The 27468-nt window shown below is 42.6% G+C and overlaps 1 protein-coding gene across 2 annotated transcripts; it reads left to right on the forward strand.

The window, feature by feature from the left end:
• Nucleotides 1-27140, forward strand: DNAJC18 (DnaJ heat shock protein family (Hsp40) member C18). Of its 2 annotated transcripts, XM_004280300.3 has the most exons (9): nt 1-24; nt 2833-2919; nt 4585-4771; nt 10252-10397; nt 13728-13913; nt 14992-15101; nt 16117-16226; nt 18965-19137; nt 23785-27140. In XM_004280300.3, exons 2-9 carry the CDS (start codon nt 2880-2882, stop codon nt 23907-23909), a joined length of 1077 nt encoding a protein of 358 aa, XP_004280348.1. In that variant the 5' UTR covers nt 1-24; nt 2833-2879; the 3' UTR covers nt 23910-27140. The 2 variants fall into 2 exon arrangements, with proteins under 2 accessions (XP_004280348.1, XP_033262560.1); XM_033406669.2 differs by lacking the exon at nt 1-24 and having other exon boundaries at nt 2846-2955.
• The last annotated feature ends 328 nt before the right edge of the window (nt 27141-27468 follow it).

Genomic DNA, 27468 nt, shown 5'->3' on the forward strand with positions numbered 1-27468 from the left:
CAAATATGAGCTGTTAGTCCTAAGGTATTTATATATGGGAGAGATGGGGTGAACTTGTATTAATATGAGATTGAAAGGCTTTTACCCTGAAACTGACATTGCAATACCACATTAGCCATGTTGATTTTCCCGTTGCCAAGTAACTACCCTCTGGGAAGGGGTTGAGGATGAATTCACTTAATGCTGAATTCCGCTCTCTAGTAAATTATATTAGACAGGGTTCGGCTGGAGGATCCTACTACTTATGTAAATACAAGACCCCACCTCTGACAGGAAATCCAAGTATATATAGCCTTTCCCTGCAGCTTCCCTGAGACCACATCTCTTCCTTTATGTCTAGACAACAGGATGGTGGCCATTTAGAAGACGGCTTCCTCCCTATTCTAACACAGAACTAAAGGGCCCCAAAGCAGGAACGGGTGGCAGGCGTGGGCTGGTTGCTGTGTGTTCTTCCCTTGCTTCTCCCCTCATCCTATGCGGGGGGGTGCAACCAACAAGCCAGCTCAGGAGCACAGGCCCAGATGAATAGAGGGATCATTTACTCAGTATCTTTCTTCCAGGGCTGGATGGGGCAGCAACTCAATCATATAGGGCACATGGCAAACCTCAGTATCACCAGAAAAAATTCACTACAGTTTAACAAGTTTTTCTAAAAGTGAGAAGAGAAAACTGATAGAAATTCGAGGCTGTCTCTAGGTAAAATGGTTTAGCAGGTAAAGAGTCACTGCAGGGTCCCCAGCCTAGGTCTAGAACACAGTTTCCCAAAGCCAGGCTAGTACTACTCAATTCTATTTGAATCTGCTGGAAAACATTGTGTGCCTCTGCTCAGCAGTTTCCCCTGGGTCTGTGGATGTCCTTACCTCTTTGAATTTCTTTCTGCACCTACCTTCCTCTCTTTGAGAACTGCCAAGTTCTTGTCCTTTATTTCCTTCCCAGGTGCTCTCACTCTTCCTGCTGATTGCTTTCCCCTGGCACCTCTATCTGGAGGCTGTTGAGCCCACAGCTTCCACTTTTACCAAACACAGAGATTGAATTTGACAGTGGGAATTATTTTTGTTGCGTGGTTGGCACGCTTAAGCAAAAACTGGCACAAAAGTGTTCTAAGTGTTGAGGTTTGGAGTTCTAAGTTAGTCCTGGTGATATAGTCATAGAAAAATTTATCCAGAGGTGTTAATTGAGGTGTAAATGAGCTCTAGGATATTTGTGCATGGCAACACCTGAGAAGGTTGCAAGCTAAACCATTGTTTACTGATCTAGGAGTAAATGAGCCATCTAGAAGAGGAGGAAGTGAGGTTTCAGAGGATGATGGGAAAGGTTGTTGAGGTACCAGACATTTTCAAGAGGCCCCAGCTTCCCAAATCTTGTCCAGCATTCTTGAACCTGGACTCTACTCCTAAGTAGCCCCATAATTTGTAGCACCCCTTCTCAATCCAATTTCCCCTACAATGCTCTAGTACCCCCACTCTCAACCAGATACCTCTGACTTCATGGTACTCTGACATCTTCGAGTACCTCCAGACCTTAGCCCTATACCCCTGGACTTCAAGACATATTCCACCTTCCCCTGTACATCTTCTAGATCAGTCTATCTAGCCTCCCTAAACCAAATACACTTCCTTCTTATATTCAACCACCTAAAGGATGTCCCTGATCAGACCCCTTGTCTGAAGAGCACAAGTGGCTTCTTCAGGACCCAGCCTTCTGGGAACACAGTGATGCTCATATATCCCAGGGCCATGACTGCAGGGAAGGGATGGAACTGCATGCCACTGAAGGCATTCACCCTTTCAGTTTGTGTCTAGGGCTGTACATCTCCCCACTCCACTCCAACTACCTAAGTAACTCTTGGTTGATATCATAATTGACATAACTGATTTGGTCTTCCTGAGTAAGATCTCAATGAATTCTAGGTAATTTTTTATTTGGGGATGTACATGATCATTTCTCACTTTTGCAGACCTGATTTTTGGCCATCCCAATTCACCTGCAGGGATGAGTCAGTGACACCAGACCTATCCACCTATGAAGAATTCCTTTTATTCTTTGCTAGGTCCCATACAAACCTGGGTGGGGAAAAGCAGGAATATTTCTTCATTTCCTTTTTACTAATCTCCTAGGGCCTGGTCCTTCAGAAAAGAAGGAAATGGGCCAAGGAAACGAATGGGGTGGAGGAGAGGAGAAAAGTCTCGGAGGGGCCCTGGAGTAGGATGGGATGAATGAAGGATAAGGAACAGCAAAGATAGGGGATCTAATGCCAGCTCTAATACCTGCCTTTTTCTTCTTTCTCTACCCCTGACTCCTATCGGTCCCTCTAATGAAGCTATGCCAGAGGAAACGCCCTCTAACCACATATATCTCTCACTTTCTTATTTTCTTGGTTCTCCCTAGGGTTAGGTTCGACATCACCAAAACCTGTCCAGGACCGAACATACACTTTGCACAGAACAGGCATCAGCTATATTTAAAAAGGACATCCCTAAGGATAAAAATAGTCATAATGCCACCCTCTAGCCCATAGTTTGCAATGCCTTTCCCAGGATGGATCTCATTGCGTCTCCCTGAACGTCCGAAGTGTTAGGCGGGGCCAAAGCCACTATCCCCACTCTACAAATGAGGAAAAGCGCGGCCCGCCGTGGCCGCAGGTGCAGACTGTGAGCCGCTAGCCATAAAGCAGTCAACTGGCAGCAAGGGTCGCGCCCCTTCACACCACTGCATCTGCGACTCCTGGCGCGATCCCTGCTGGGAATTGTAGTCCAATGACCCTCAGCTACTATGGATTGGACTACAATGACCAGCATGCCCCGCGCTTTTGGGCGCCCCCTTCCCTTTCAGCCTCGGGCGCGGGGGAGGCTCGGCAGACCTGCTGACTGGGAAGCGGTATGGCAGCGACGCTGGGCAGCGGGGAGCGCTGGACGGAAGGTATCAGGTCCTGGCCGGAGCGTGGGACAGGGCAGGGTCAGTTGAAATCAGGGATGGGGCTCCTGACGGCGCCTGAAGGGGCTGAGATCCTGGGCCTGAGATGAAGGATGGAGGTCTATGAGAAGATGCTGGGCCTGAGTAGGGTTCCTGGTGAGGAGGGAGACCTCCCAGGGCAGGGGGCTGGGATCCGGAAACTAGGAGCGCTGGCTCAAGCTGAGGACCCGGCCGGGTACCCAGAGTCACCCGTGACGACTTGTTGCCTCCGACCCCCAGCCCCGCCCCGGCCCGTGCCCCGCCCAGGGCCTGCAGCTGTCAGGCCCGCCTGCGCCGGGGTCAGCGGGGTGACGCGGTTTCCCGCAGCTTGCTTACCCGGTCCTTATCCTCGCCTCCAAACTGGGCTGCCTGACCCTCGGCCTGGGTTTGGTCTTGTCCCTGCATCCAGCATCAGGACGGATGGGCCAGCTTTTTCCATCCTACAGTCAGGCAAAAAGTACTGAGGCAGTGCCTATTATGTACTCTGCATTATGCTGATCCTGCAGCGGGATTTGACAGACATGGGCCCCGGAGCCCACAGAACTCTAAGTCTACTAAGGAAGTTTGACAGGTAAACAGTCAGTTACAAAACAGGGCCAGAATGTCCTGGGCTACACAGCAAGGTCGTAGGTTTGAGGGGCATACTGACTAGGCACTCAGCGTGGCCTGGGTGTCAGAGGCCTCATGAAGAAAGTGTTACGTATGATGACATGAAGGATGCGTTGGAGTTAGCCAGACCTACTTAGAGAATAGTTTTGCAGGCAGAGGGAACAGCATGTGCAAAGGCACAGAGAAAAGAGAAAGCATTGATGGTCTGAAGGGAGTTTGGTGTGGCTAGAGCATAGACTACAAAGGAAATTGTGTTGAGATTTGAGGCTGGAGAGACAGGCTGGGCCCATGATAAGAAATTTGGACACCGAGTAGTGGGTAGTCAGTAAGAGATGTTAAGCAGGAAAAAGGGTTTTTTAAATCTTACCCAGATCCTCCATACAGGACACGAGTACTCTGCCTTCTTTGACTATATTGCTATGGCCCTCTTTGTACTCTGCAGGCATTATGATTAATTAAATCCTCTCCTTTAAACTATATCCTCCTTGTGGTCAGGATTAGGTCTTATGCATATATCTCCTTGATCTATCTAGCCAAATGTATTGTACATATTAGTTTTATAACTGTCAGTTAAAAAATTGAACTCATTTCTACTTTAAATCTTAGTGGTGGGAGGCATTGTGACAAAAAATAATGTGTTATGATCAATTCACTTCTGACCATGGACCACAGAGAAATAGGCTTCCCCTGTGCTGCCCTAAAGCCAAGGTATTGGGCAGATGCCTCTTGAGCCCCTTTACTGGCTCTGAGTGAAGATTATTTGCTGACTGATGACTGTAGGTATGGTGGACATTATTATGCTTCATGTTTCTGGCATTAAAAGTTTTTCATGGTTGCCTCTGTATTGTTTTCTCAAGGAAGATGTTTCTTCAGCTTTGTATGGGTGTTTAGAAGTCAGCATGATGTCAGTAACCTGGACCTCACACTCATTTGCCTACAGGCAGCCTCCCAGATAGCTAAGGCCAGTAGCAAAGTTGATTTGCAGGTCAGACTGAAGCCTCATGGAGGTGCGTTGCTTTGCAGCTTACATTGATGCAGTTAGAAGAAACAAATACCCAGAAGACAGACCTCCTGAAAATCATGACCCCTGTGGTTGCTGTAACTGCAGGAAGGCACAAAAGGAAAAGAAGTCTGAGCATGAGTGGAATCAGACCCGACAGGGTGAGGGGAGTGCCACTTATACTGAGGAGCAGCTGCTTGGAGTACAAAGGTGAGCCTGTGGTGGGATTAAATGAGTGATTTTATGTACAGTGCCTGGCACAGATGATGTGTTATGTAAGTATTGACTGCTATTATTATTTTTATTACTGTTATTGAAGCACAATAGCTTCTTGACCTCAGAGGCAAGGCTAGGTGGAAGTGGAGTGTTAGGGTATAATCTGAAGTAACTGCCCTGCTTCTACTGTAAGAGAGACAGGGGAAACGAGCTTGACATAACAGACACCTGTACAACATTCTACCCAACAACAGTAGAACGCACATTCTTCTCAAGTATACATGGAACATCATCCGGGATAGACCATACGTTAGGCCATAAAACAAGCCTTAATAAATTTAAAAGGATTAAAATCAAACACTGTATGTTCTTTGAAATTGACAACAGAAGAAAATTTGGGTAATTCACACATATGTGAAAATTAACATATTCCTAAATAACAAATAGGTCACAGAAGAAATCACAAGGAAAATTAGAAAATACTTTGAGATGAATGAAAATGAAAACACTTATAAAGCAACTACACTCCAATAAAAATTAATTAAAAAAATGAAAATACAACATACCAAAACATATAGGATGCAGCTAAGGCAATACTTAGAAGGAAATTTATAGCTATAAATGTTTATATTTTTTTTAAAAATCTCAAATCAATAACCTAATCTTCTAAAAAAAGAAGAACAAACTAAGTTCAAACAAGCAGAATGAAGGAAATAATATAGAGTGGAAGTAAATGAAATAGAGGATAGCAAAACAATAGAGTTCTACAAAACCAAAAGTTGGTTTTTTGAAAATATCAACAAAATTGACAAACTTTTAGCTAGACTGACCAAGCAAAAAAAGGGAGAAGACTCAAATAACTAAAATCAGGAGTAAAATAGGGGATATCACTACCAATCTTACAAAATAATGATTATGTATGAGAATACTGTGAACAATTATATGTCAACAAATTAGATAACTTGAATGAAATGGTTAAATTCGATTTCCCAAAAGAAAAGCCCAGGCCCAGGTGACTTCACTGGTGAATTCTACCAAATGTCTGAAGACAAATTAACTAATCCTTCATTAACTATTTTAGAAAATACCAAAGAAGGGAATTCTTCCCAAGTCATTCTATGAGACCAGTATTATTACCCTGTAACCAAAAACAGACAAAGTCATCACAAGATGGATACAGATTTCTTCAACATATAAAAAGGATTATATATCTTGACCAAGTGAGATTTATCCTAGGAATCCAAGGTTGTTTAACACATGAAAACCAAATAATGTAATACACCATATTAATAGAATAAAAGACAAAAGTCACATGATTGTTTCAATAGGTGCAGAAAAAGCTTTTGACAAAACCCTGCACTCTTTCATGATAACAGTATTCAACACACCAAGAATAGAGGGGAACTTCCTCAACCTGATAAAGGTCATCTTCAAAAAATCCACAGCTGGGACTTCCCTGGTAGTCCAGTGGTTAAGACTCTGCACTCCCAATGCAGGGAGCCAAGTTCGATCCCTGGTCAGGGAACTCGATCCTGCATGCTGCAACTAAAGATCCCGCATACCACAATGAAGATCCTGCATGCCTCAACTAAGACCTGGCACAGCCAAATAAATAGAATTTTTTTTTAAAAAAACCTCCTTAAATTAAAAAAAAAAATCCACAGCTAACATCATACTTAATGGTGAGTAATTTGATGCTTTCCAAGATCAAGAACAGGACAGGAACAAGATTCTAGCCACTTCTATTCAACATTGTGCTAGGAGTTCAAGCCAGGGCAGTTAAGCAAAAAGAAGTAAAAAAAAAAAAAAAAAAAAAAGAAATAGAAGCCATTCAAATTGGAAAGAAGAAATAAAAGTATATTCACAAATTATATGATCTAGTATAGAAAATTTTAAGCAATACCCACACACACACAAACTATTAGGACTAATAAATTACTTCAGTAAAGTTCAGTATAAGATCAATGTACAAAAATTATTATTTTTCTATATGCTAAGAATGAACAATCTGAAAATGAAAACAATTTCATTTATAACAGCATCAAAAAGAATAAAATGCTTAGGAATAAATTTAATGAGAGAAATGTAAGATTTTACATTGTAAACGACAAACTTTATTAAAAGAAATTAAAGATGACCTAAATAAATGGGAAGATTGCCTGTATTCATGAATTGGAAGGCTTAATATTGGTAATATGGTAATAGTCCTCAAATTGATCCACAGATTTAACACAAATTAAAATTCCCTGCTACCTATCAAATTCCCTGCTACCCTTTTTTGCAGAAATTGACAACCTGATCCTAAAATTCATATGAAAATGCAAAGGACCCAGAGTAGCCAAAACAGTCTTGAAAAAGAAGTACAAAGTTGGAAGACTCACACTTCCCAATTTCAAAACCTACTACAAAGCTTCAGTAATGAAGACAGTGTGCACCAGCATAGGATAGGCATGTAGATCAATGGAATAGAATTGAGACTCCAGAGATAAACGCTTATATTTATGGTTAATTGGTTTTTGACAAGAGTGCCAAGACAATTTAATGGGGGAAAGACTAGTCTTCAACAAATGTTGTTGCGACAACTGGATATCCACATGCGAAAAAATGAACTTGGACCCCTTCCTCACACAAATACAAAAATTAATTCGAAGACCTAAATGTAAGAGCTAAAACCATAAAAGTCTTAGAAGAAAACAAATGTAAAGCTTTGTGACATATGGATTAGGCAATGATTTCTTGTTGACACCCAAAGCCCAAGGGATAAAAGAAAAAATAGGCAAATTGGACTTCATCAAAATTAAAAACTTTTGTACTTCAAAAGATACCATCAAGAATGTGAAAAATCAACCCACAAAACAGGAAAAAATATTTTCAAATTATATATCTGATAAGGGAGAGAGGGAAAGAGAAAGGCAGGGGAGGATATACCATGGAAGGAGGGATCAGAAACTAGGGTGGGGAATCCATAGGATCCTCATGGGCAGCTCTTGGGGAAGGGCCCTGACCGACATTCCAGACCCTGCATTATAGTCCCAACTGTGTTACTGACTTACTATGAACTCTTCAACAAGGCTCTGGGTCTCTGCCGGCCTAACTGAATTGTGTGGTAGCAAAAAAATGGAGATACTTTAAATGCCCATCAGTAGGGAATGTACATACATCCATAAAATGCAAGAATATGCAGCTTTTTAAAAGAATGTGGTAGGTTTTTATTTTAAAGTATGTAGTTGATTTACAATGTTGTGTTAGTTTCTGGTGTGCAGCAGTGTTATATGTAACTGAATATATATATATTCTTTTCCAGATTCTTTTCCACTGTAGGTTATTACAAGATACTAGTATAGTTCCCTGTGCTATACAGTAGGACCTTGTTGTTTATCTATTTTATATAAAGTAGTGTGTATCTGTTAATTATAAACTCCTGATTTAATTTATCCCCCTCCTCTCCACCCCCACCCCTGCTTTCCCCTTTAGTAACCATAAATTTGTTTTCTATGTCTGTGAGTCTGTATCTGTTTGGTAAATAAGTTCATCTGTGTTATTTTTTTAGATTCCACATATAAGTGACATCATATCTTATTTGTCTTTGTCTGACTTCACTTAGTATGATAATCTGTATGTCCATCCATGTTGCTGCAAATGGCATTTCATTCCTTTTTAATGGCTGAGTAATATTCCATTGTATATATATACTGCATCTTCTGTATCCATTCATCTGTCGATGAACACTTAGGTTGCTTCCATGTCTTGGCTATTGTAAATAGTGCTGCTATGAACATTGGGATGCATGTGTCTTTTCAGATTAGAGTTTTCATCTTTTCCAGATGTATGCCCAGGAGTGGGATTGCAGGATCATATGGTAGTTCTATTTTTAGTTTTTTAAGGAACCTCCATACTGTTCTCCATAGTGGCTGCACCAATGTACATTCCCACCAACAGTGTAGGAGGGTTTCTTTTCTCCACACCCTTGCCAGCATTTACTATTTGTAGACTTTTTGATGATGGCCATTCTGACCAGTGTGAGGTGATACCTCATTGTAGTTTTGATTTGCATTTCTCTAATAATTAGCAATGTTGAGCATCTTTTCAAGTGCCTGTTGACCATCTGTAGAATGTGGTAGATTTGTAATAATAGCCAATATTTATGTCATGTCAGATGCTATCAAGCATTTTAATGAATACTTCATTTAATTATAACAGCTGTGAAATATAGGTGTAATTATCAGCCCATTTCAGAAGATAACACAAAGGCACAGAGTTAAGTCCACAGCAAGATCAGATGCCAACCAAGGCGTTTTTACTCCAGAGTTCATGCTGTAGTCCACCCGCTCTCAAGGTGTGGTTTGGGAACCCCAAGACCCTTTTGGGGAGGGGTCTGCAAGTTTAAAACTATCTTCATGATAACACAAACATATTATTTGCCTTTTTCACTCTCATTCCTTCATGATTATACAGTGGAATTTTTGAGAGGCTGTATAACATGCCATTATATCATTTTATAAAAGACTTCTTAGATCAGAAAGTTCAGAACCAACACTCTGGTGGTCTAAACTGTTATCCCTGTACTTTTCATCTATATAAGTTATGGATCAATTCCCAAGATAAATTGTTAGTTTAAAAAAAATGAGATATAGAAGGGTGATTATAATATACTTCCATTTATGTAAAAAAAAAATGGGGAAGTCTCTATACAGGTACTCTCTCTGTACATAGGAATCAGAGAAAACTTTTTTTTTTTTTCCTGTGCCACACAGCTTGTAGGGTCTCAGTTCCCTGACTACGGATTGAACCTGGGCCATGGCAGTGAAAGCCCAGAACCCTAACCACTAGGCAACCAGGGAATGCCCCACAGAAAACTTCTAACTGTGGTTATTCTTAGGGTAGGAGATTGGAGGACAGGGAATGGGGAAGCAGGAAGATTTTTCACTGTATATAGTTTAGTACTATTGGATATTTTTCTTCTACCATGTGAATATATTAACTTTTTAAAACAAAGTTTAAACAGATAGCCATAAGGAGAAAAAAAGGTAGATTTAAAAAAAAAAAAAAAGGATGGTTAGGGTATTTCTTCTGACTTTGCTGTCCAGTGGTTCAACTCTGAGGACTTAGCTTGGGCCTTAGTATTATAAGGGTTAGTATACTTGTTCTATCCACTTGCAGGGATATAGAAAGAAAAAAATATTAGATGTAAAAAAATATTAGATGTAAAAATATTTGTAAAAATATTAGATGTAAAAATACTTTATGTAAAAAAAAAATATGTTTTTTACATAAATGGAAAGGAATTAAGCTCTCACTGGGAGGAGGACATTGTTAGTGAATTGTATGTTTCATTAACATGTTCACCAGTTTTCTTTTAGGTTTGTTTTGGGGCTCACAGATTGGAGAGAGGATTGATTTACTATTTTGCAGTTAATTGTACAAAAGGGGCCTTTGTAGACATACCAAAAAATATTTCTGATTTATATTCTTAGGATCAAGAAATGCAGAAATTACTATGAAATTCTGGGAGTTTCACGAAATGCCAGTGATGAAGAGCTTAAGAAAGCTTACCGAAAACTCGCCCTGAAATTTCATCCTGACAAGAACTGTGCTCCTGGAGCAACAGATGCTTTCAAAGGTCTGATCCTAAACTAATGCTTAATTCTGCCCTTCTTATGTTGTTTGGTCACAGCAAGTTGTTTTCAGCCTCCCCTGTAATTGTTTTATAAGGCCACAAGCAGGGTTTTGTTTTTTCCTGCCACACCTCTTAGATAGTGATTATTAGCATAGCTCTCTCCTGTCCTCATTCACTTACTTTAATTTCTTTTGGAAAAAATATTTGGTTTCTCTGTGACACCTTTTGGAACCTTTCATTCCTTGATTCAGCAAATCTTTATTGAAGATCTATGTGCCAGGTGCCATGGTGAGTAAAACAGATATGATTCCTCTTGTGGAACTTATAGGTTGGTGGCCGCTTGCAAGTAGGACCTAGACAGCATTTCCAAACTTCTTTGACCATCAAAATATTTGTTCATGAAACCTGTTATTAACATGTATGAAAAAGCTTTATACAGCTTTGTAAAGAGCAAAAACATGGTTATAGATCGAATCTTTTTTCCATTGATTTCCGTGATACTTTTAGTGATATATTCTTTTTTTTTTTTTGCGGTACACAGGCCTCTCACTGTTGTGGCCTCTCCCGTTGCGGAGCACAGGCTCCGGACGCGCAGGCTCAGTGGCCATGGCTCACGGGCCCAGCCGCTCCGCGGCATGTGGGATCTTCCCGGACCGTGGCACGAACCCATGTCCCCTGCATCGGTGGACGCTCAACCACTGCGCCACCAGGGAAGCCCCAATGATATATTCTTAAAAAATATTTTGGATCCAACACATAAATAAAAATCTTACTTAGGAGCTTCACCCTCAGGAATGTCATTGATTAAGGCAACGATTATCAATGGATGCCGAAACTATTGGGTGATAGGTTGTTGTTGCATAGGATGTTCACATACTGTCAAATAATCACCCACAGAATACTTATTGATTACACAGGGGAAATTTTCCTTTATAACGGAGATAGCTAGCTGTCACCACTTTAACCAAGTGATCCAACTTATCATCACCAATACTAGAACAACCTAACATTACATGTTGTAATACCGTGTGGTATTCTTGCCAAAATGTTTGACCTGAATCTAATAAAGAAGCAATCAAAATATGGGACATTCTACAAAGAACACTGAACTACTCTTAAAAAAATTCAATATAATGAAAAACAAAAAAGGTGGGGAGACTGTTCTAGATTAAAAGTAACTAAAGATACATGAAACCAAATGTAACTCATGAACCTTGCATGGATTCACTGGGTGATAATGAATTGATGTTAATTTTCTTAGCTATGATATGATGTTGTGATCATGTAGGAGAATATCTTTCTTCTCCGGAGACATAGCTAAAATATTTAGGGATGAAGTGTCATTATATCTGCAGCCTACTTTCAAATGGTTCAGCAAAAAAAATGAATACATATTATATGTGTATGTGTAGAGAGTTGAGGAAAGCAATGTGGTAAAATGCTAACAATTGATGAATAAATGTAAAGGTTTTTATTATACTATTTTTTCGTCTTTTCTGGAGATGTGAAATTTTTCAAAAGAAAAAGTAAAAAAATGATAGATCTGAGACATTTTTTAAAGTCAGCTTTTACCTCAGCGGGCAAGCTACCCTTGTTGATGTGCCATTGTGAATCTAGTTCTCCCCACAGTTTCTACAAGGAAACAGATAACCCACAATTTCCTCACACCTTCATGTAAGGTACCTCACAGACTAATGCCATTTCTCTGAGAAATCTGCCAGATTTCAAGGGATGTGAATGTTTAAGCAACTCTGTTTAGGCTTTTCTGTTTGTTTTTTCTGCTTAGCAGTTTTATTGCTATAAATTTTTTTTTTTTGCGGTATGCGGACCTCTCACTGTTGTGGCCTCTCCCATTGCGGAGCACAGGCTTGGGACGCGCAGGCTCAGCGGCCATGGCTCACGGGCCCAGCCGCTCCGCAGCATGTGGGATCTTCCCAGACCGGGGCACGAACCCGTGTCCCCTGCATCGGCAGGCGGACTCTCAACCACTGCGCCACCAGGGAAGCCCTTGCTATAAATATTTAATACAATTCCCTAGCTAGAAGAATCATAAGGAAATGCTCTTTCTGACTATGTTTCTGATAGTGTTGACTGAATTAAAGGTAGGCGGGCAGGAATGTCTTAAAATTTGTTTTCAAGATTTCTTTGATTGTTGGTACTGATTGTATGTTTAAATGAAATTGGAAAAAGCTTGCACATTTGTGCATAGGGAGGAGAAGTGATGGTATGCATATGTAATCTATTCAGTCTTTGATCCCTCTTTGAGACGTTGGAGATACTTTTTTGTTGTTGTTGTTGTTCCCTGACCAGGGATTGAACCCAGGCCCTCGACAGTGAAAGCACAGAGTCCTAACCACTGGACAGCCAGGGAATTCCCTGGAGATACATTTCTTAATTTCTAAAGACCATTTTTGTTTGTTTGTTTTTGTTTGCTTTTTTTTTTTTGCGGTATGCAGGCCTCTCACTGTTGTGGCCTCTCCCGTTGCGGAGCACTGGCTCCGGACGCGCAGGCCCAGCGACCATGGCTCACGGGCCCAGCCACTCTGCGGCATGTGGGATCTTCCCGGACCGGGGCATGAACCCGTGTTCCCTGTATCGGCAGGCGGACTCTCAACCACTGCGCCACCAGGGAAGCCCTAAAGACCATTTTTAAAAGTAGGCTGAGGGACTTCCCTGAAGGCACAGTGGTTAAGAATCCACCTGCCAATGCAGGGGACACAGGTTCAATCCCTGGTCCGGGAAGACCCCACATGCTGCGGAGCAAGTAAGCCCATGTGCCACAACTACTGAGTCCGCGTGCCTCGAGCCTGTGCTCCACAATAAGAGAAGCCACTGCAATGAGAAGCCCATGCACCCCAATGAAGAATAGCCCCCGCTCACAGCAACGAAGACCCAATACAGCCAAAAAAAAAAAAGTAAACTGAAATAAGACTAATGAGTGAGGACTTTGCTTTTAGCCAAGCAGGAGGATTTTTACTGATTATTTTATTCAGGAGATTGTATGTGATTTCATGTTAGAATACCACTACTTATGTAGGAGCTGTTTCCAACCATAAACTACTGCTCTCAAGTGAAATAACACATTTTTGATGACGGAGAACAGTACTTCTTAGTTCATCTTGAGTCCAGTGTTGTTTCAGGCTTATCAGACTAGACCATGGAAGATTTCAAGGGCAAGCACTTTGGTGAACTTTCTAGGCCCAAGCACCTCTCCTTGGGTCACTGTGAAGTTGTCCAGCACCAATCAACTCCGGGCTCTTCGTTGCTACTACTATGATCACCCTCAGCTACAGCAAAGACTATGTACTCAGATGCTTTTTGTTTTTGTTGCAGCAATAGGAAATGCCTTTGCAGTCCTGAGCAATCCTGACAAGAGACTCCGCTATGATGAATATGGAGATGAACAGGTGACTTTCACTACCCCTCGAGCCAGACCTTATAATTATTACAGGGACTTTGAAGCCGACATCACTCCAGAAGAGCTGTTCAACGTCTTCTTTGGAGGACATTTTCCTACAGGTTAGTATCCCAAAATTATTGTTTAAGAAGTCATAGGGACTTCCTGGCAGTCCAGTGGTTAAGACTCCACGCTTCCACTGCAGGGGGTGCAGGTTCGATCCCTGGCTGGGGAACTAAGATCCCACATGCTGCTCGGCGTGGCCAAAAAAAAAAAATTCATATATATTTTGAGGATCTGTTTGAGGATCTGAATAGAGGGACTGTGGTATGTTGGCAACAGCAAACTTTGGAATCAGATAATCTGGGGTTGAAGGCATGTCTCCACCATCCAACTATGCATGATTTTGACTTAGTCCATCTGATCTTGTTCCCTTACCTAAAAATGGGGTTGATAATACCAACTTCACAAGGCTGCTGTGAGGATTGGATATTTTTTTGTGTTTTATAAATTAGAAGCAATGCCTGTATTATCATTATTGCAAAATAGCATTTATATAAAGGTAAAGGTTAGAAAAGTACCCCCAGAGAGTTGGAAGTTGGGTTAATTAAATGCCTGGGAAGTAAATTGAATTTTTTTTTTTTTTTTTTTGTGGTACGCGGGCCTCTCACTGTTGTGGCCTCTCCTGTTGCGGAGCACAGGCTCCGGACGCGCAGGCTCAGCGGCCATGGCTCACAGGCCCAGCCGCTCCGCGGCATGTGGGATCTTCCTGGACCGGGGCACGAACCCGTGTCCCCTGCATCGGCAGGCGGACTCTCAACCACTGAGCCACCAGGGAAGCCCAAGTAAATTGAATTTTGTTAGGTGCTATTAAAGATACTAGTGACATAATCTGATATTGGGCAAGGAGGCAGACGTGAGCATGTCAGACAGGATTCGTGGCCCAAGTGCTTTCTTTCTTAGCCTCTTGGGGTTCTCTCACTCACTGGTTACAAAGGATTATTTAAATAAGGGCGAGAGAGCTAAGCATGTCCCATTTCCAGCTGGTTCACTTGACATACCTACCGTTGTATTTTTCTACTGAGTAAAATGGGACAATACTCTACCCTCAGAGAACCTAGTTGGAAGCAAGGACCTTGGAAAAGGCAAGGAAGGGGTGTTTGCCATAATGCATACTAAGTATTTTTCTTTCTTTTCCAGGAAACATTCATATGTTTTCAAACGTGACAGATGACTCCCACTATTACCACCGGCGGCACCGACACGAGAGGATGCAGACACGGAAGGAAGAGGAAGAAGATAAGCCTCAGGTACCTGGGGAGGACAGGACAAGAGCTGCCCATAAACACTTGTACTGAGCTGACCTTTATGTAGTATGATCAGGTTTTTGAAGTTCAACTTGAGATATGTTGCTAAAATGTGCTTTAGGAAAGCAGAAGCCTGGCAAGAAGAGCTGGATAATTGGCCCAAATAAGCCAGAATGGTACCTCCTCCCCCATCCATTCTTTGGTGACTGTCCCTGGAAATCTGTTCACCTATGGGGCTGTCTTGAAAAACGTTTTCTTGACTGCAGAGAATAGGAACCCCCTTCAAAATATTCAATACTAAAGGGGGTTTAAGGTAAGAGATCAAGGGAGTCTCATGAAGCTTAAGGGCAGGAAGCTTGCTGGGCCTTATGTCAGATGGGAACCAGGAACTGGGGTGCTGTCAGGCCCCCATGCAGCTGTGCTCTCCATGACTCTTGGGGCCAGACTGTCTCCTGTTTTCCTGCCTGCCTGCATCTGTTTTGTTCTCTCTAAGCAGCCTGGCTTTTCTGCTTCCCCTTGCAAATGTCCAGTCTACAGTGCCTGAGAGTATGTGTCCTTTCTTCAAGTGACTGCCTAGCAGTGAATGGTGATGAATCTCAATCCCAGACGCTTAGGAGGGAGAATGTGATCATCCCTGCTACGGTTTGATGTCCCCAAGATGTCCCACAGTCCGTTCAGCTGAGGCCAAGGCAACAGAGTTGCATAATAACATGACCTCATGAGAGTCACAGTCTGGGCAAGCTCCCGCACAGGTGTCTGCTTCATTGGTCTTAGAAAAGGGGGCTGCAGAAGGATTACTGAGTGTCAATCCAGATTGTAGGTGGGCCTTGTTCAGCCTTTTCAGCAGACAGAATGGGGCTGTTTGGTACCTCTCAGCAGAAAGTACAACCTTCCCAGAAAAGCCTTGGGCTATGTGCAGTACATCAGTAATTCATATTTTCTTTGGGAAAACTGTTCTCTTTTCAATAAGCTTTATATTGATGAAGAGCACTTACACCAAATGCTTTTTCTTTTTCAGACTACATATTCTGCATTTATTCAGTTACTTCCAGTTCTGGTGATTGTGATTATATCTGTGATTACTCAGCTGCTAGCTGCTAATCCCCCATATAGTCTATTCTATAAATCGTAAGTCAAATCTTTATAAATATTTCTTAACAACAAGCTGGTACATTACTAACATTCCATTTCACCTTTTGTTGTAGAAAACACTGATTTTGTGTTTAAAGGAACAGCTGGATAGTAATAATGCAGAGACTCAAAAATATTGTTCTTTAGGCAGTTTCCGAGGCACTCAGGACCTGGATTGTTTTGTTCTACAGCGACATCATCTGGTCAGCTGCCCAATAGCAATGGCTGGTTTCCGAAGGATTAATAGACGAACTCCAGGTTCAGATTAAATCCTTAACATTCCACTTTAGAGTTAAAAAGGACCTTACTGAGCTTGTGATAGTATCGCTGGACCCCTGTGAGTCTGAGAACATAGTAACTAAGATCTAGTGATTATTTCCAATTTAAGAAATTGCAAAAATAGTACATTTATTCATAAGGCTATACAGTCAAACCATAGTATCTCATTTCTTTGCTTTTGCTAAAAATATAGAAATCATTATAAAGTTTGTATTGCATGGAAAATTTGAGCTCTGATAGGAATTTTTTAATTTCTTCAATTAATTATTTCAGTTAAATCAGTTCTTAATTTGATCCCTAGACCAGCATCATCAGCATTAACTTGCCAACCTGTTAGAAATGCAGACTCTTAGGCCTTACTCCATATCTACTGAATCAGAAACTCTAGGGGTGAGAACCAGCAATATGAGTTTTAACAAGCCCTCCAGATAATTCTGGTCCATACTAAAGTCTGAGAATCACTGGATTATTTTTTTTAATTAATAATGGGAAATGAGTCATTACTATTATAGTTTAGCAGACAAAAACCTTTCAAAATGTGGACTCCATGGAACCGTACCTAACAGGAAGAGCTCTTGTTGGTGATCACTGTAGACTAAAGACTATCATTCTATATCAATATCTTCATTTTATAGAAAGGAAAGCTGAGACTCAGAGAGAGGTTATTGCTGTCAGGACACAATGGCCTGATTCCCTCTTATTTCCTGACTTCCCATATTTCTCCATATGCTACTGCTACCTCCTTTCTTGTCAGGCCAGTGGGACAGACAGGAAGCTACCCTGATAACAGCTTCCCAGAGAGAGGCAAGAGCAGTCATGGCTCTTAGACATCCAGCAAGATCCATAAGTTGAGAGATCAAAGGAAAAGGCTAGGAAAAGGTCAAATATAACTCCTTTAAGATGGATTTTGTCCAATTTGGACAAAATCAGCTTGGATTTTGCACATTGCCATCACATTGTTTTAACTTGAATTTGAACTCCCTTCTGTACTTTCTTATGGTTAGACTTCAATTAACCCAGACCTGTTAAAGTTTCTGAGCACCAGACACCTTTGGATATCTTAGACCCACTGAGAGTTAGCCTGGAGGTATCATTGAAATATTTTGTCTTAGTTTTTGCAGTTCTCACCTAATGGCTATGTGTAAAGTACTTTTTATCATGTCCTAAAAATTAGAACTAAGTTGGTATAAGCTGTCTGGTTATTTTTAAATAGTTTATAGTAACAATCATTTCATTCATCCAACATTTACCAATAGCCACTCTGCGCCAGGTGCCATGCTAGGTCCTATACAATATACAAATTGGTTTTTAAGCATTCAGCATTCTACTTTTAACACAGAAAGCAGTCTAAGAGAGGTCAATCCAGATAGCTGCACCCCCATATTCACAGCAGCATTATTTACAGTAGCCAAGACATGGAGACAACCTGAACACACACACACACACACACACACACACACACTATGGAGTATTATTCAGCCATAAAAAAGGAAGAAACCCTACCATTTGTGACAATATTGAGGGACCTTGAAGGCATTATGCTAAGCGAAATAAGTCAGAGAAAGACAAATACTGTATGATCTCACTTATATGTGGAATCTAAAAAAAAAAAAAAAAAAAACAAACTCAGAAAAAGAGATCAGACTTCTGGTTACCGAAGGTGGAGGAGAGAGGGAAGGGGAATTGAAGGAAGATGGTCAAAGGTACAAACTAACAGTTATAAGTTAAGTAAGTACAAGGTATGTCAGGTACAACACAGTGTTACAGTAGTAACGCTGCTGTATGATAGGAAATGATAGGAAAGTTAAGAAAGTAAATCCTGAGAGTTCTCATCACAAGGAGAAAGGTTTTTTTTCCTTTATTCTTGTCTTCTTTCTTTTCTTTTTATTGTATCTATATGAGAAGATGAATGTTAGCTGAACCTATTGTGGTAATCATTTCATAATTATGTAAGACAAACCTTCATGATATATGTTTTAAATTTAAAAAGAGAGAGAGGGCTTCCCTGGTGGCGCAGTGGTTGAGAGTCTGCCTGCCGATGCAGGGGACATGGGTTCGTGCCCTGGTCCGGGAGGTTCCCACATGCTGCGGAGTGGCTGGGCCCGTGAGCCATGGCCTCTGAGCCTGCGCTCCGCAATGGGGGAGGCCACAGCAGTGAGAGGCCCGTGTACGGCAAAAAAAAAAAAAAAGAGAGCGAGAAGAGAGGGAGGTGAATCCTTTAAGGAAATAAATATGTGGAGACTGAATCCATTTAATATGCTCACATAATAGCAACAATGATGACATTACACTTACTGCTTTGCTTGGGCAATAATAAATGTTAGATGTATTAGAAAATGATATCTGCATCTGCCCCATGAAGAGGTGATTGTGTGAATGATCTCTGTGAGGCCAGTGCTAAAAGTGATATTGCCAAGTATCACAAGCATACCTGAGCCTCTCTCTCCTTGTTTCAGGACCTTGGGCTACACCATTTCTAGAGAAACCCAGAACCTACAGGTGCCTTACTTTGTGGATAAAAACTTTGACAAGGCCTACAGAGGAGCATCTCTGCGTGACCTGGAGAAGACGATAGAAAAGGATTACATTGATTACATCCAGACAAGTTGTTGGAAGGAGAAACAACAAAGTAAGATGCTCTAAAAGGGGCTTCAGCTGGTGCCATGCTTCCAACCTGAGGCATCCCAAGCTTCCTGATCCCTTCTCTCTCCTTGTTTGAGCTACTCATGTTTACGTGAACAGGGATAGGACAGAGGCCCATTCAGGATATTACCAAAAAAGGGAAGTTTATTGACAGGATACATGTGGCCAGGACTGGGAAATCTTAGGAACTTCGGCAGTACTAGTTGCCTATCTGTCTGTCTGTCTCTGAGTCTCTACATCTCTCTGCCTATCTGCCCTCTCTCCTCTCTCTGCCAACTTCTTTGCTTTTTCAAGCTCTCCTCCTTCACAGCCTTAATTTGCCATGGCTTATTTTGGTTGCTACCCTCCTATTCACTCTCCCAACTTCCCCAACCCCACAAGTCATTGGCCCCTTTCTACATCACAAGTTTCCTGTTTAAGTAGCTCGCTGGTTTGGTCCATGGTTTCCTAATTTCACATTTCCCAGAGGGAAATCTGATTGATCCAACCTAACCAAAGTTTTATAGGTTGTTGTTATTGAATTCGGTGCCCCTTCTCTTCCCCTCCAATCAGCTGTGGCCACACAGAATAAAAGCGACTCTCCCAGGAGCAGGCCTTCCACACTGTTTCCCTGGAGACAATGGGGGTGACAGTGTTGGCTTCCAAACCCAGTGAGTGTTCATGGGGAGTGCGCGCGCGCGCGCGCGCGCACACACACACACACACACACACACACACACACACACACACACACACACACACTCACACACACACACATCCATTAGTAATTGTATCTTATAAAACTTGGCTTTGGTTAATTTTTAAAAAGCAAACTAACTCATTTTTTAAAACCTTGTCTGTCACTGGGTATTGTTAAACATCTAACAGTGCCTGATAAATTTAGATCCTCAGTCACAGTGCTGCTAAGCCCTCGCTGACCCATCATGCGTCGCAACTCCACCCCAAGTTAGTCTCTCCTTCCTCTGTGTTTTTAAAGCACTTTGCTCATCCTGCTAAGACAGTGCCACCCTCACCATGTTAACATGTTCTGTAGGTACATGACAGTCTCCCTGCTGGACTCTGGGCTCTCTGAGGGCAAAAACCATGTCTTACTAATTTTGTGTCCCAGGCCCTTGGCACAGTCTTTGCTTCAGAACAGATGCTCCACAAATGTCTTTTGAAGAGAGGATTCTCAGGACTGGAAGACAGTGAAACTGCTGAGGACTAGGAATCACTGAGCAGGGCTAGTGTCCTAACCCTGCCCCTGAGGGACCTTATCTCTGCCGTCTACTCCTGTAGGGCAGAGCCCACCTGACCTCTCAGGTGCATTAGGAGCTTGGTAGGCAATGACTTGGATGTAAGGGGGAATTCAGCAGGAGGAGGAAGTTGCTTTTTTATTGAAAAAACTGAGGGGTCAGGAAGTACCCCTACCCACTGTTAAACTAGGTTTTGCAAGTTTCAAAAATCAGGAAAGAATTTTGGAGCAAGATAGAGGCCTTATACTTAAAGGCATTATAAACGTGGATCCAAATCAGGTGAAGGCCACAGTGTATGTCCTAAGAGTCTCCATTATTTTAGACTCTGAGAGGGTTTTGAAATTATGCAGAGGGCTCATGGTAAGGATTACACCTAAGGTGGCTTCTAGGCTTTTGTCGCCATCCTCATGAGGCCTACTTTCAGGGCTTTGGCACTCTCCAGGTATAAACAGATCCAGTGGGTGAGCATGATGCATGTATCCACAAGTTCCAACCCGGGGGTTATCAGCACACACCCCTTAAAAATCTATTTCTGGCATTTAAGGATGGTGGCCATCCGGAGCCTCCACACAACCCAAGTGCCATTTGAGAACAAGCAGCATCTGCCCTCCGGATCCAGCAGCAAGTGCAGCCAGCATGGTTAAATTTAGCACATGGAGGTTGTAAAAATAAACCCGCTTGAGAACAAAGTTCACTCTTGGCAAAATACCTAATGGAAACTGTTTTTAGCAAAGTTAGCCACTGTCTTAAAATCTTTTGTTAATTTCTTTTCTCTGCTTTCTTCCTCCCAAGGAGGTTGTATGGATTATAGAAGATGGTATGAGTATAACGCTTAGCATGGTGTCTGGCATATAGTAAGTGTTTGGATCCTGACCGAATCCAGACCTTGCTTGGCCTTGCTTGACTGGATGCAGCACTGTCTTATGAGGCTGGATCATGATGGTCGTTAGGATCTGTCAGGGTCTTCCAGCTGTCAGGACTCTGATCTGGGCTGTCATGCAGAGTTTTTTGTTTTTTGTTTTTTTGCTGTATGCGGGCCTCTCACTGTTGTGGCCTCTCCCGTTGCGGAGCACAGGCTCTGGACGCGCAGGCTCAGCGGTCATGGCTCACAGGCCCAGCTGCTCTGAGGCATGTGGGATCTTCGCGGACTGGGGCACGAACCCGCGTCCCCTGCATCGGCAGGCAGACTCTCAACCACTGCGCCACCAGGGAAGCCCATGCATGCAGAGTGTTTTTGAGAGAGGCTTTGGGACTTGCCTCTCTTGGCAATTTGCCTGAGTCAGCTTACCTTGAAGGTGCAATGCTCTGTCCATCTATTACACTGGCATTCAGGGCACGGGAAACATTTTGCAGAGAAGAAAAGATGTTCTCTTGATCCTGCCCCTGCCAAAGATTTTGTTTTTTCTTAGAAGTTATTGAATATTAACAGAACTTGTGAAAAGTAACATATTCATTGAGTTGACCTTTTGTTCATTGAAGTGCAAAAGGATTCACTGGCAGTTTGGAGAGAAGTTTCTCCAAGCATGATCATGGGGGTGTGGGACACAGTTCCTTGAAACACTGCCCTTGTGCAAGGTCATTGCTCTAGAGCAAGGTCATTGCTCTCAATCTCTGGAGCATTGAAAACTGGTTTCAATGAACTTTAAAAAAGCAACGTCATGTTTTGAGAAAAGCATTCATATATGTGCAGTTCTCTTTCATCAGCTTATTACAGTGGTTGTCAGTGTATAAAACAGTAAGAATCACTAGCCCTTAATGTTTTCTGGAATGAGATTTCAGGCAATGAGACATTTGGATAAGGTCAGTAACAAAAAACCTAAGGAAATCGTTTCAAGGAAAAGCAAAGCCATAGGATCTGCTCTATGTACTGGTGTAACTGTGACTCAGAGGACCAAAGGGACAGCCTGATTTCACAGAGCCCTCTTGAACAGGTTTCCCACATGCCAAAGAAGCCAGACAAATGGAGTCAGTGCCTAGCTCTGGGCAGAACGATGGAGCAGAGGGCTTTCATTTGGGTGCAGTGTATGATCCGCCATGAAGCCACGTCACCTGCGAGGATGCCTGTGTGGGGGGCAAGCTCTGGCTGGCGCGCACTGCAGGCCCCACGCCGCGGGGTGAGAGCACATTGTTCTAGAGCCTAGGAGACCCCCTGTTTGCCAAGCAACTGCTGGGCCAGGGCTCAACCTCTGAACCCCCATCACAGAGGGTGGGTTTTCATGCATACCCACCCCTCACCCTGGAGTCCTGCACTTAATCTGCACTTTGGGCCTTACTTGGTGTGAACAGAACCATTGTGAGCAGAAATGCCTGTATTTTGGTTGATAGAGACTTATTCAGAAACCACTGCGCATTGTTCCCTCTGGCTAGCTATTAAGTCCTGTTTCCAGGCAGTTTGCTGATTAATCAGACAGGTGCCTCTTGTTCCACCAAGAAAAACAAAATCTGTCAGCAAGATGACTAAGAATGGATAGACATATTTCAGAATGATTAAAATAGCATTTTCACAAGTGTGGTCCTTTAAACATTGAGTAGCTGCCTGCTATTTGAGGCTTTCAGAAGCCACGCAGGCCCTCGAAGCATGCCATCATGTTAATACACAACACGTCTCTGGAGTTGCTTTTCAGGTATTCCTTCCTACGAATGTCTCTGAAACTATACAAAAGAATAAAAAAGAGAGGCAGCCAAACCACTGTTGAGTCTGGGAGGACAGCAGAGATTATATTCTGGTTAAAAATAGAATGACTTTCTCCACCATGAAGAGAAAATGAAATACGTTTCTTCGAGGAGACAGAGGTCACCGGATCCAGATGATTTCACTTTTAAAAGAGCCCAGCTGCCTTTGGCCTTTGAGTTAGGGGCCCCACATGTGGTGAGGGAATGAAGAACGCCGCCAGCAACCTGGCCTTCTATAGAAGCGTGCCTGCCGGTGGAGGGCTCTGTGTCGGTCCGCATATATGAGTTATGATCCAGCAATGCAGAGGGAAGGATGAAGCAGCTGTCTTTGTTTCAGATGACAGGAACAGGCGATTGGACTCCATTCTCTCCCAACTGCCATCTGAATACCATTCGTAGGAAAGCCCTGAAACAGGGTCTCCTCTTACCGCACGCGTGCAGGTTTCCTAAGTCTGGTGCCAAATGTTCTATTGATAAGAACTAAGTCCAGTGCTTTTGTAATAGAGCACAGATACTGTTGGACTTCAGGATCACAGGTGTCCCTTAATCCTCAGCACCTGGTGTAGCGTAGCTGCCTGATACGTGTTTCTTGAGTAAATGAGTGTTTCTTAAGTTTAATTGAAAGAAAAAGCATTAAAGTAAAAGGAGCTTTGCTTCCAGAAGTATTGAAGTGAAACAGAGGAGCTCAACTTTCTTCATGAATTGTTACCTCTTTTATCTTTCAGAGTCAGAGTTGACCAATTTGGCAGGATTATACAGAGATGAACGATTGAAACAGAAGGCAGAGTCACTGAAACTTGAAAACTGTGAAAAACTTTCCAAACTGATTGGCCTACGCAGAGGTGGCTGAGAGGATGGTAGTCCTATGCAGGCTCGGGGTTTTGCTGCGTGTTACTGTTTATGTTCCTAATTCCACTGTATAATACAAAATTAGGAAATGATGAACATTTTACAATTTGCTAACTTTGTTTGGTGGGCAGAGTTGGAGGTGCTTCAGCATGGAGCCAGACTTGTCATCACAGACTCCTTCCCGGGGATTGGCTCTGGGGGCCAGGAGCAGGTCATCTAAATTGAATTAATGGCAAAGCATTAGATTCAGCCTCCTGCTCTGCGCCTACCCTGCCTCTAGAAAGGTAGTTCAGGGCACCCCAGAGCAGATTCATATTTTCTTTCTTCTTCCCTTCAGTGAAGTCTCAATAGCCAGTCATTCCTAGGCTTAGCCAAAGCAGCTTAATATTGGTTGTTTACAATGTGCACTGAGAATTATACCTCTCCCTTCATTAGAGTCATCGTCTCCCCACCAGATTCAGCTGTTGGAACAACTCAACTTTCCATTTTCTAAGGGAAATGTGGAGAAATGTAAACTGTTTTAGTCCACAGTTTTCTATTTGTCTAATCTCTGTTCAGAGTTACTAGCATTAGCAAACTGCCTAATTTGAGTTTCTTTTACTTCCTTAACCCTCTCTCTTGTAGAGAGCCCAGAAATTAAGTTATTGAGTGAAACAGTTCAATGGACATGGAAGCAGGGGCCAGGGATGAAGGTAAAATGCAAGACTAAGTCTCAGCTGCTCAGTGCAGGTTCCCTAGTCCATCACAGAACTCAGAGAATGTTCTTTTTGACATTTCCCCTTGCAGCATCACACTTGAGCTGAGTCCCTACACCCCACAGAGGTACAGTGGTCAGACCTAAGAGGAGGCACTGCCAGCCAGCTGGGCTGTTTGCTCAAGCCTAGAGATAGAGGGGAAAGACCCTCAGTCTGAGGCTATGGGGGTCTGGCGTTGGCCCCAGCAGTCACTTTGTTTAACCCAGTGCCCTGTAGTTTGTGATAGGAGATGCTTTTTCATGTAGTCAACATTTGTTGAGTGCCTGGTATGGAATGAGAACATTGGCCCAGAGAGGATGCATGGTTGAACTGGGTCACACAACTTGTTGTGACAGAGCTAGATGGTAGGCCGACTATCAAGTAGGAAGTGTGTGATCATCCCCATTGCTCAGGTAATTCTAGCCATATTGGTTAAAGCAGAATCTTTCCCAAGGATGCTCCTCCCCCCACCCTGGGATCCTGTATCCTTTCTATGGCAGTGCTATATCCGCTCAGGACACCTCTCTACACCACTTCTGTGTACAAAACAAAAGCAGGCAGCTCTTCCCACTGGTGACAAGGAGGACGGAAGTTGTTGCCTGGACTGTGTGGTTCTGGGCCTTCCTGTGGAGGTGAGCTACCAGGATTGAGCTGCCCAGATTATATCATGAATCTGAACCTGGAAGGATCAGTAGGTAAATGTAGTCTACACTCCATGTTTTCTTCGGGATGGAAGAAAAGTTCCTGTTGGAAGGAGAGTCTACGTTAAAACTTGTTTCCAAAGTAGAGTTTCTCCTTTCAGATGCATAGCCGTGATTTAGGCAGATGTATCTAGTATTGTCCCACGTGTGGGCATCCCACAGGGTCAGGAGATGAGTCCAGAGGTAAAGAGTGGGACTTTGGTGGCTGGTAGGGGCACCTACTCAGCTGTAGGGAGGGAGAGCAGCTCCAGAGATAGTCAGATTTTGTCACCCAATGAAGTCTATCCTCCTGGGTTTTGGGGGGCTTCCTTGATCCCCTCTGAGTGACTGAAGGGATTTACATGGTAAAATGTGCCTGTGGGCCAAATGAGCTATAGAAAGTTGTTTTCCTGTACACACAAAAATCAAAGCTCCCCTGTCCCCAACCCCAATCTCTGCTAGAAAATGGGCCCTAATTAAACTGACTTAACAAGGTACAAGACTCTGCTCTAGATGCCCGTGAATAGTGTAGTCACACCTGGATTTCATGGCAGAGATGAGTTATCTGTGATGATACTAAATAGAGGCAATACTAACTCACTTCATTAAATGTCAGGTCTGTTGTCTGTTTTTATAGCACTGATGGTACTGTTTTATTTATTACCTAATAGACTGCAACACTCACATCTGGTTTTCCTGAAGGGAATGGTATTTGCTTTGGGTTGAAGGATAGTTTAATCTATTTGGTACTGTCCAGAATATTGTTAAACTATAATTTCCTGGGTTGCATTTTAGATGGGTTGTCTGCATGGTGGTAAAATAAGCATTTTCCTCTTGCCTACATCATTTGGAAAGTTTTTATTATATATAAACTCTCTAGGCATGGCGTATTCTTGCTCTCAGAACTTGGCATGCAACTCTAGACTATTTCTGTGAGCACAAATGCAGACTGGAGATGCATGATGGGAGTGGGGCTAAGAAATAGGGCTTGAGGCTCGAGCAGAAGGTGAAGCTCTCGTAAGAATGGAAGTGCCCTCTGCACTAAATGATCAACAGTGAGGAAGGTGGGATGAAAACCCTTCTCATCACAAGGGGCACTGCAGTTTAAAGGAATCCGTGTCCCCAGATTAGCAACCCTGGGGTTCATCTGCTCAAACTAGAAGACTTCTGAACTTCCTTGATCAGCTCCAGGCCTCACAGCTTGGGAGAAGTGACCAGCAAGAAAATGCCATTGCTGTTCTTTCTGTTGGAAACTATTAGAAATTACGCCGAACTCCAAACCCCACTGGAACGTGGAATCCAGCAGCCTAGCCAAGCTATGTGTTACTCTCATTTACATCCTCACACTCAGGACTGGCTTTGTGAGGAGGCACTGTTGGGATTCCAGAGCTTTCTGTTACGAATAGCCACACACGCGGGTTCATTGTCTGCATGCACTGTTCCTCACAGGAGCTAGCGCTTAATTAGTATTTATTTTGGATTCCTTTAAGGTATAAGCTTAGTGTCCTAATATATTTATTTTTGGAAAGGACCAACTTATTATACATCTTATTTTTTGAGCCTGCATTGTTGATAACCTCGTGCAGTGACCACCAAGTAACTATATACCTGTGTGTTACATATTGATTACATCTTTTGCATCACATTCAGTATTTGGAATTAAAGATGTGAATGTTCTGTGACCAGAGCCAGGTTTGACACAGATGGAGTCAGCTCCTGGTGGAGTAAGAATCCTGAAAAATCTGGTCACCTGATCCATTACATCTGGATTGAGTGTATTTTAACAGAAATAAATTAAATGGTTTTATATAAAAAGAATGGCTTTATATTTTTCCTTTGTTCTTTCACCTTTGCCCATGGCACCCGTAGGTACTGCATATTGCCTGACTCCTTGGAGCCACTTAGGACTAGACAGGCTGTTGACCTCTGTTCCAGTGTTCCCTCATACATCAATGGAATTATTGGTGTTTAGCATAATAGATAGCATTGGTGGCATCACCAATTCAATATTTGTTTTCCATCAGATGTCAGCAGCTGCAGCATATTACAGCCAATGTACACATCAAATCTACTTAGCATCTGAACATCAGGTGTTATCCCAGTTCCTTGCTGGCTTTGTTCCTAACGGTCCTCAGTTAGGGTAGTC

The sequence above is a fragment of the Orcinus orca genome, chromosome 3 (assembly GCF_937001465.1).
Source record: "Orcinus orca chromosome 3, mOrcOrc1.1, whole genome shotgun sequence".
NCBI lineage: Eukaryota > Metazoa > Chordata > Mammalia > Artiodactyla > Delphinidae > Orcinus > Orcinus orca.

What these genes read in the sequence shown, in the direction of transcription:
- DNAJC18 (XM_033406669.2), top strand. Translation starts at nt 2,880, where the DNA reads ATGGCAGCGACGCTGGGCAGCGGGGAGCGCTGGACGGAAGGTATCAGG. An exon ending in CAGCTGCTTGGAGTACAAAG is followed by an intron (nt 4,772 to 10,251) that starts GTGAGCCTGTGG and finishes TTATATTCTTAG; the next exon opens with GATCAAGAAATGCAGAAATT. An exon ending in TGGAGGACATTTTCCTACAG is followed by an intron (nt 13,914 to 14,991) that starts GTTAGTATCCCA and finishes TTTCTTTTCCAG; the next exon opens with GAAACATTCATATGTTTTCA.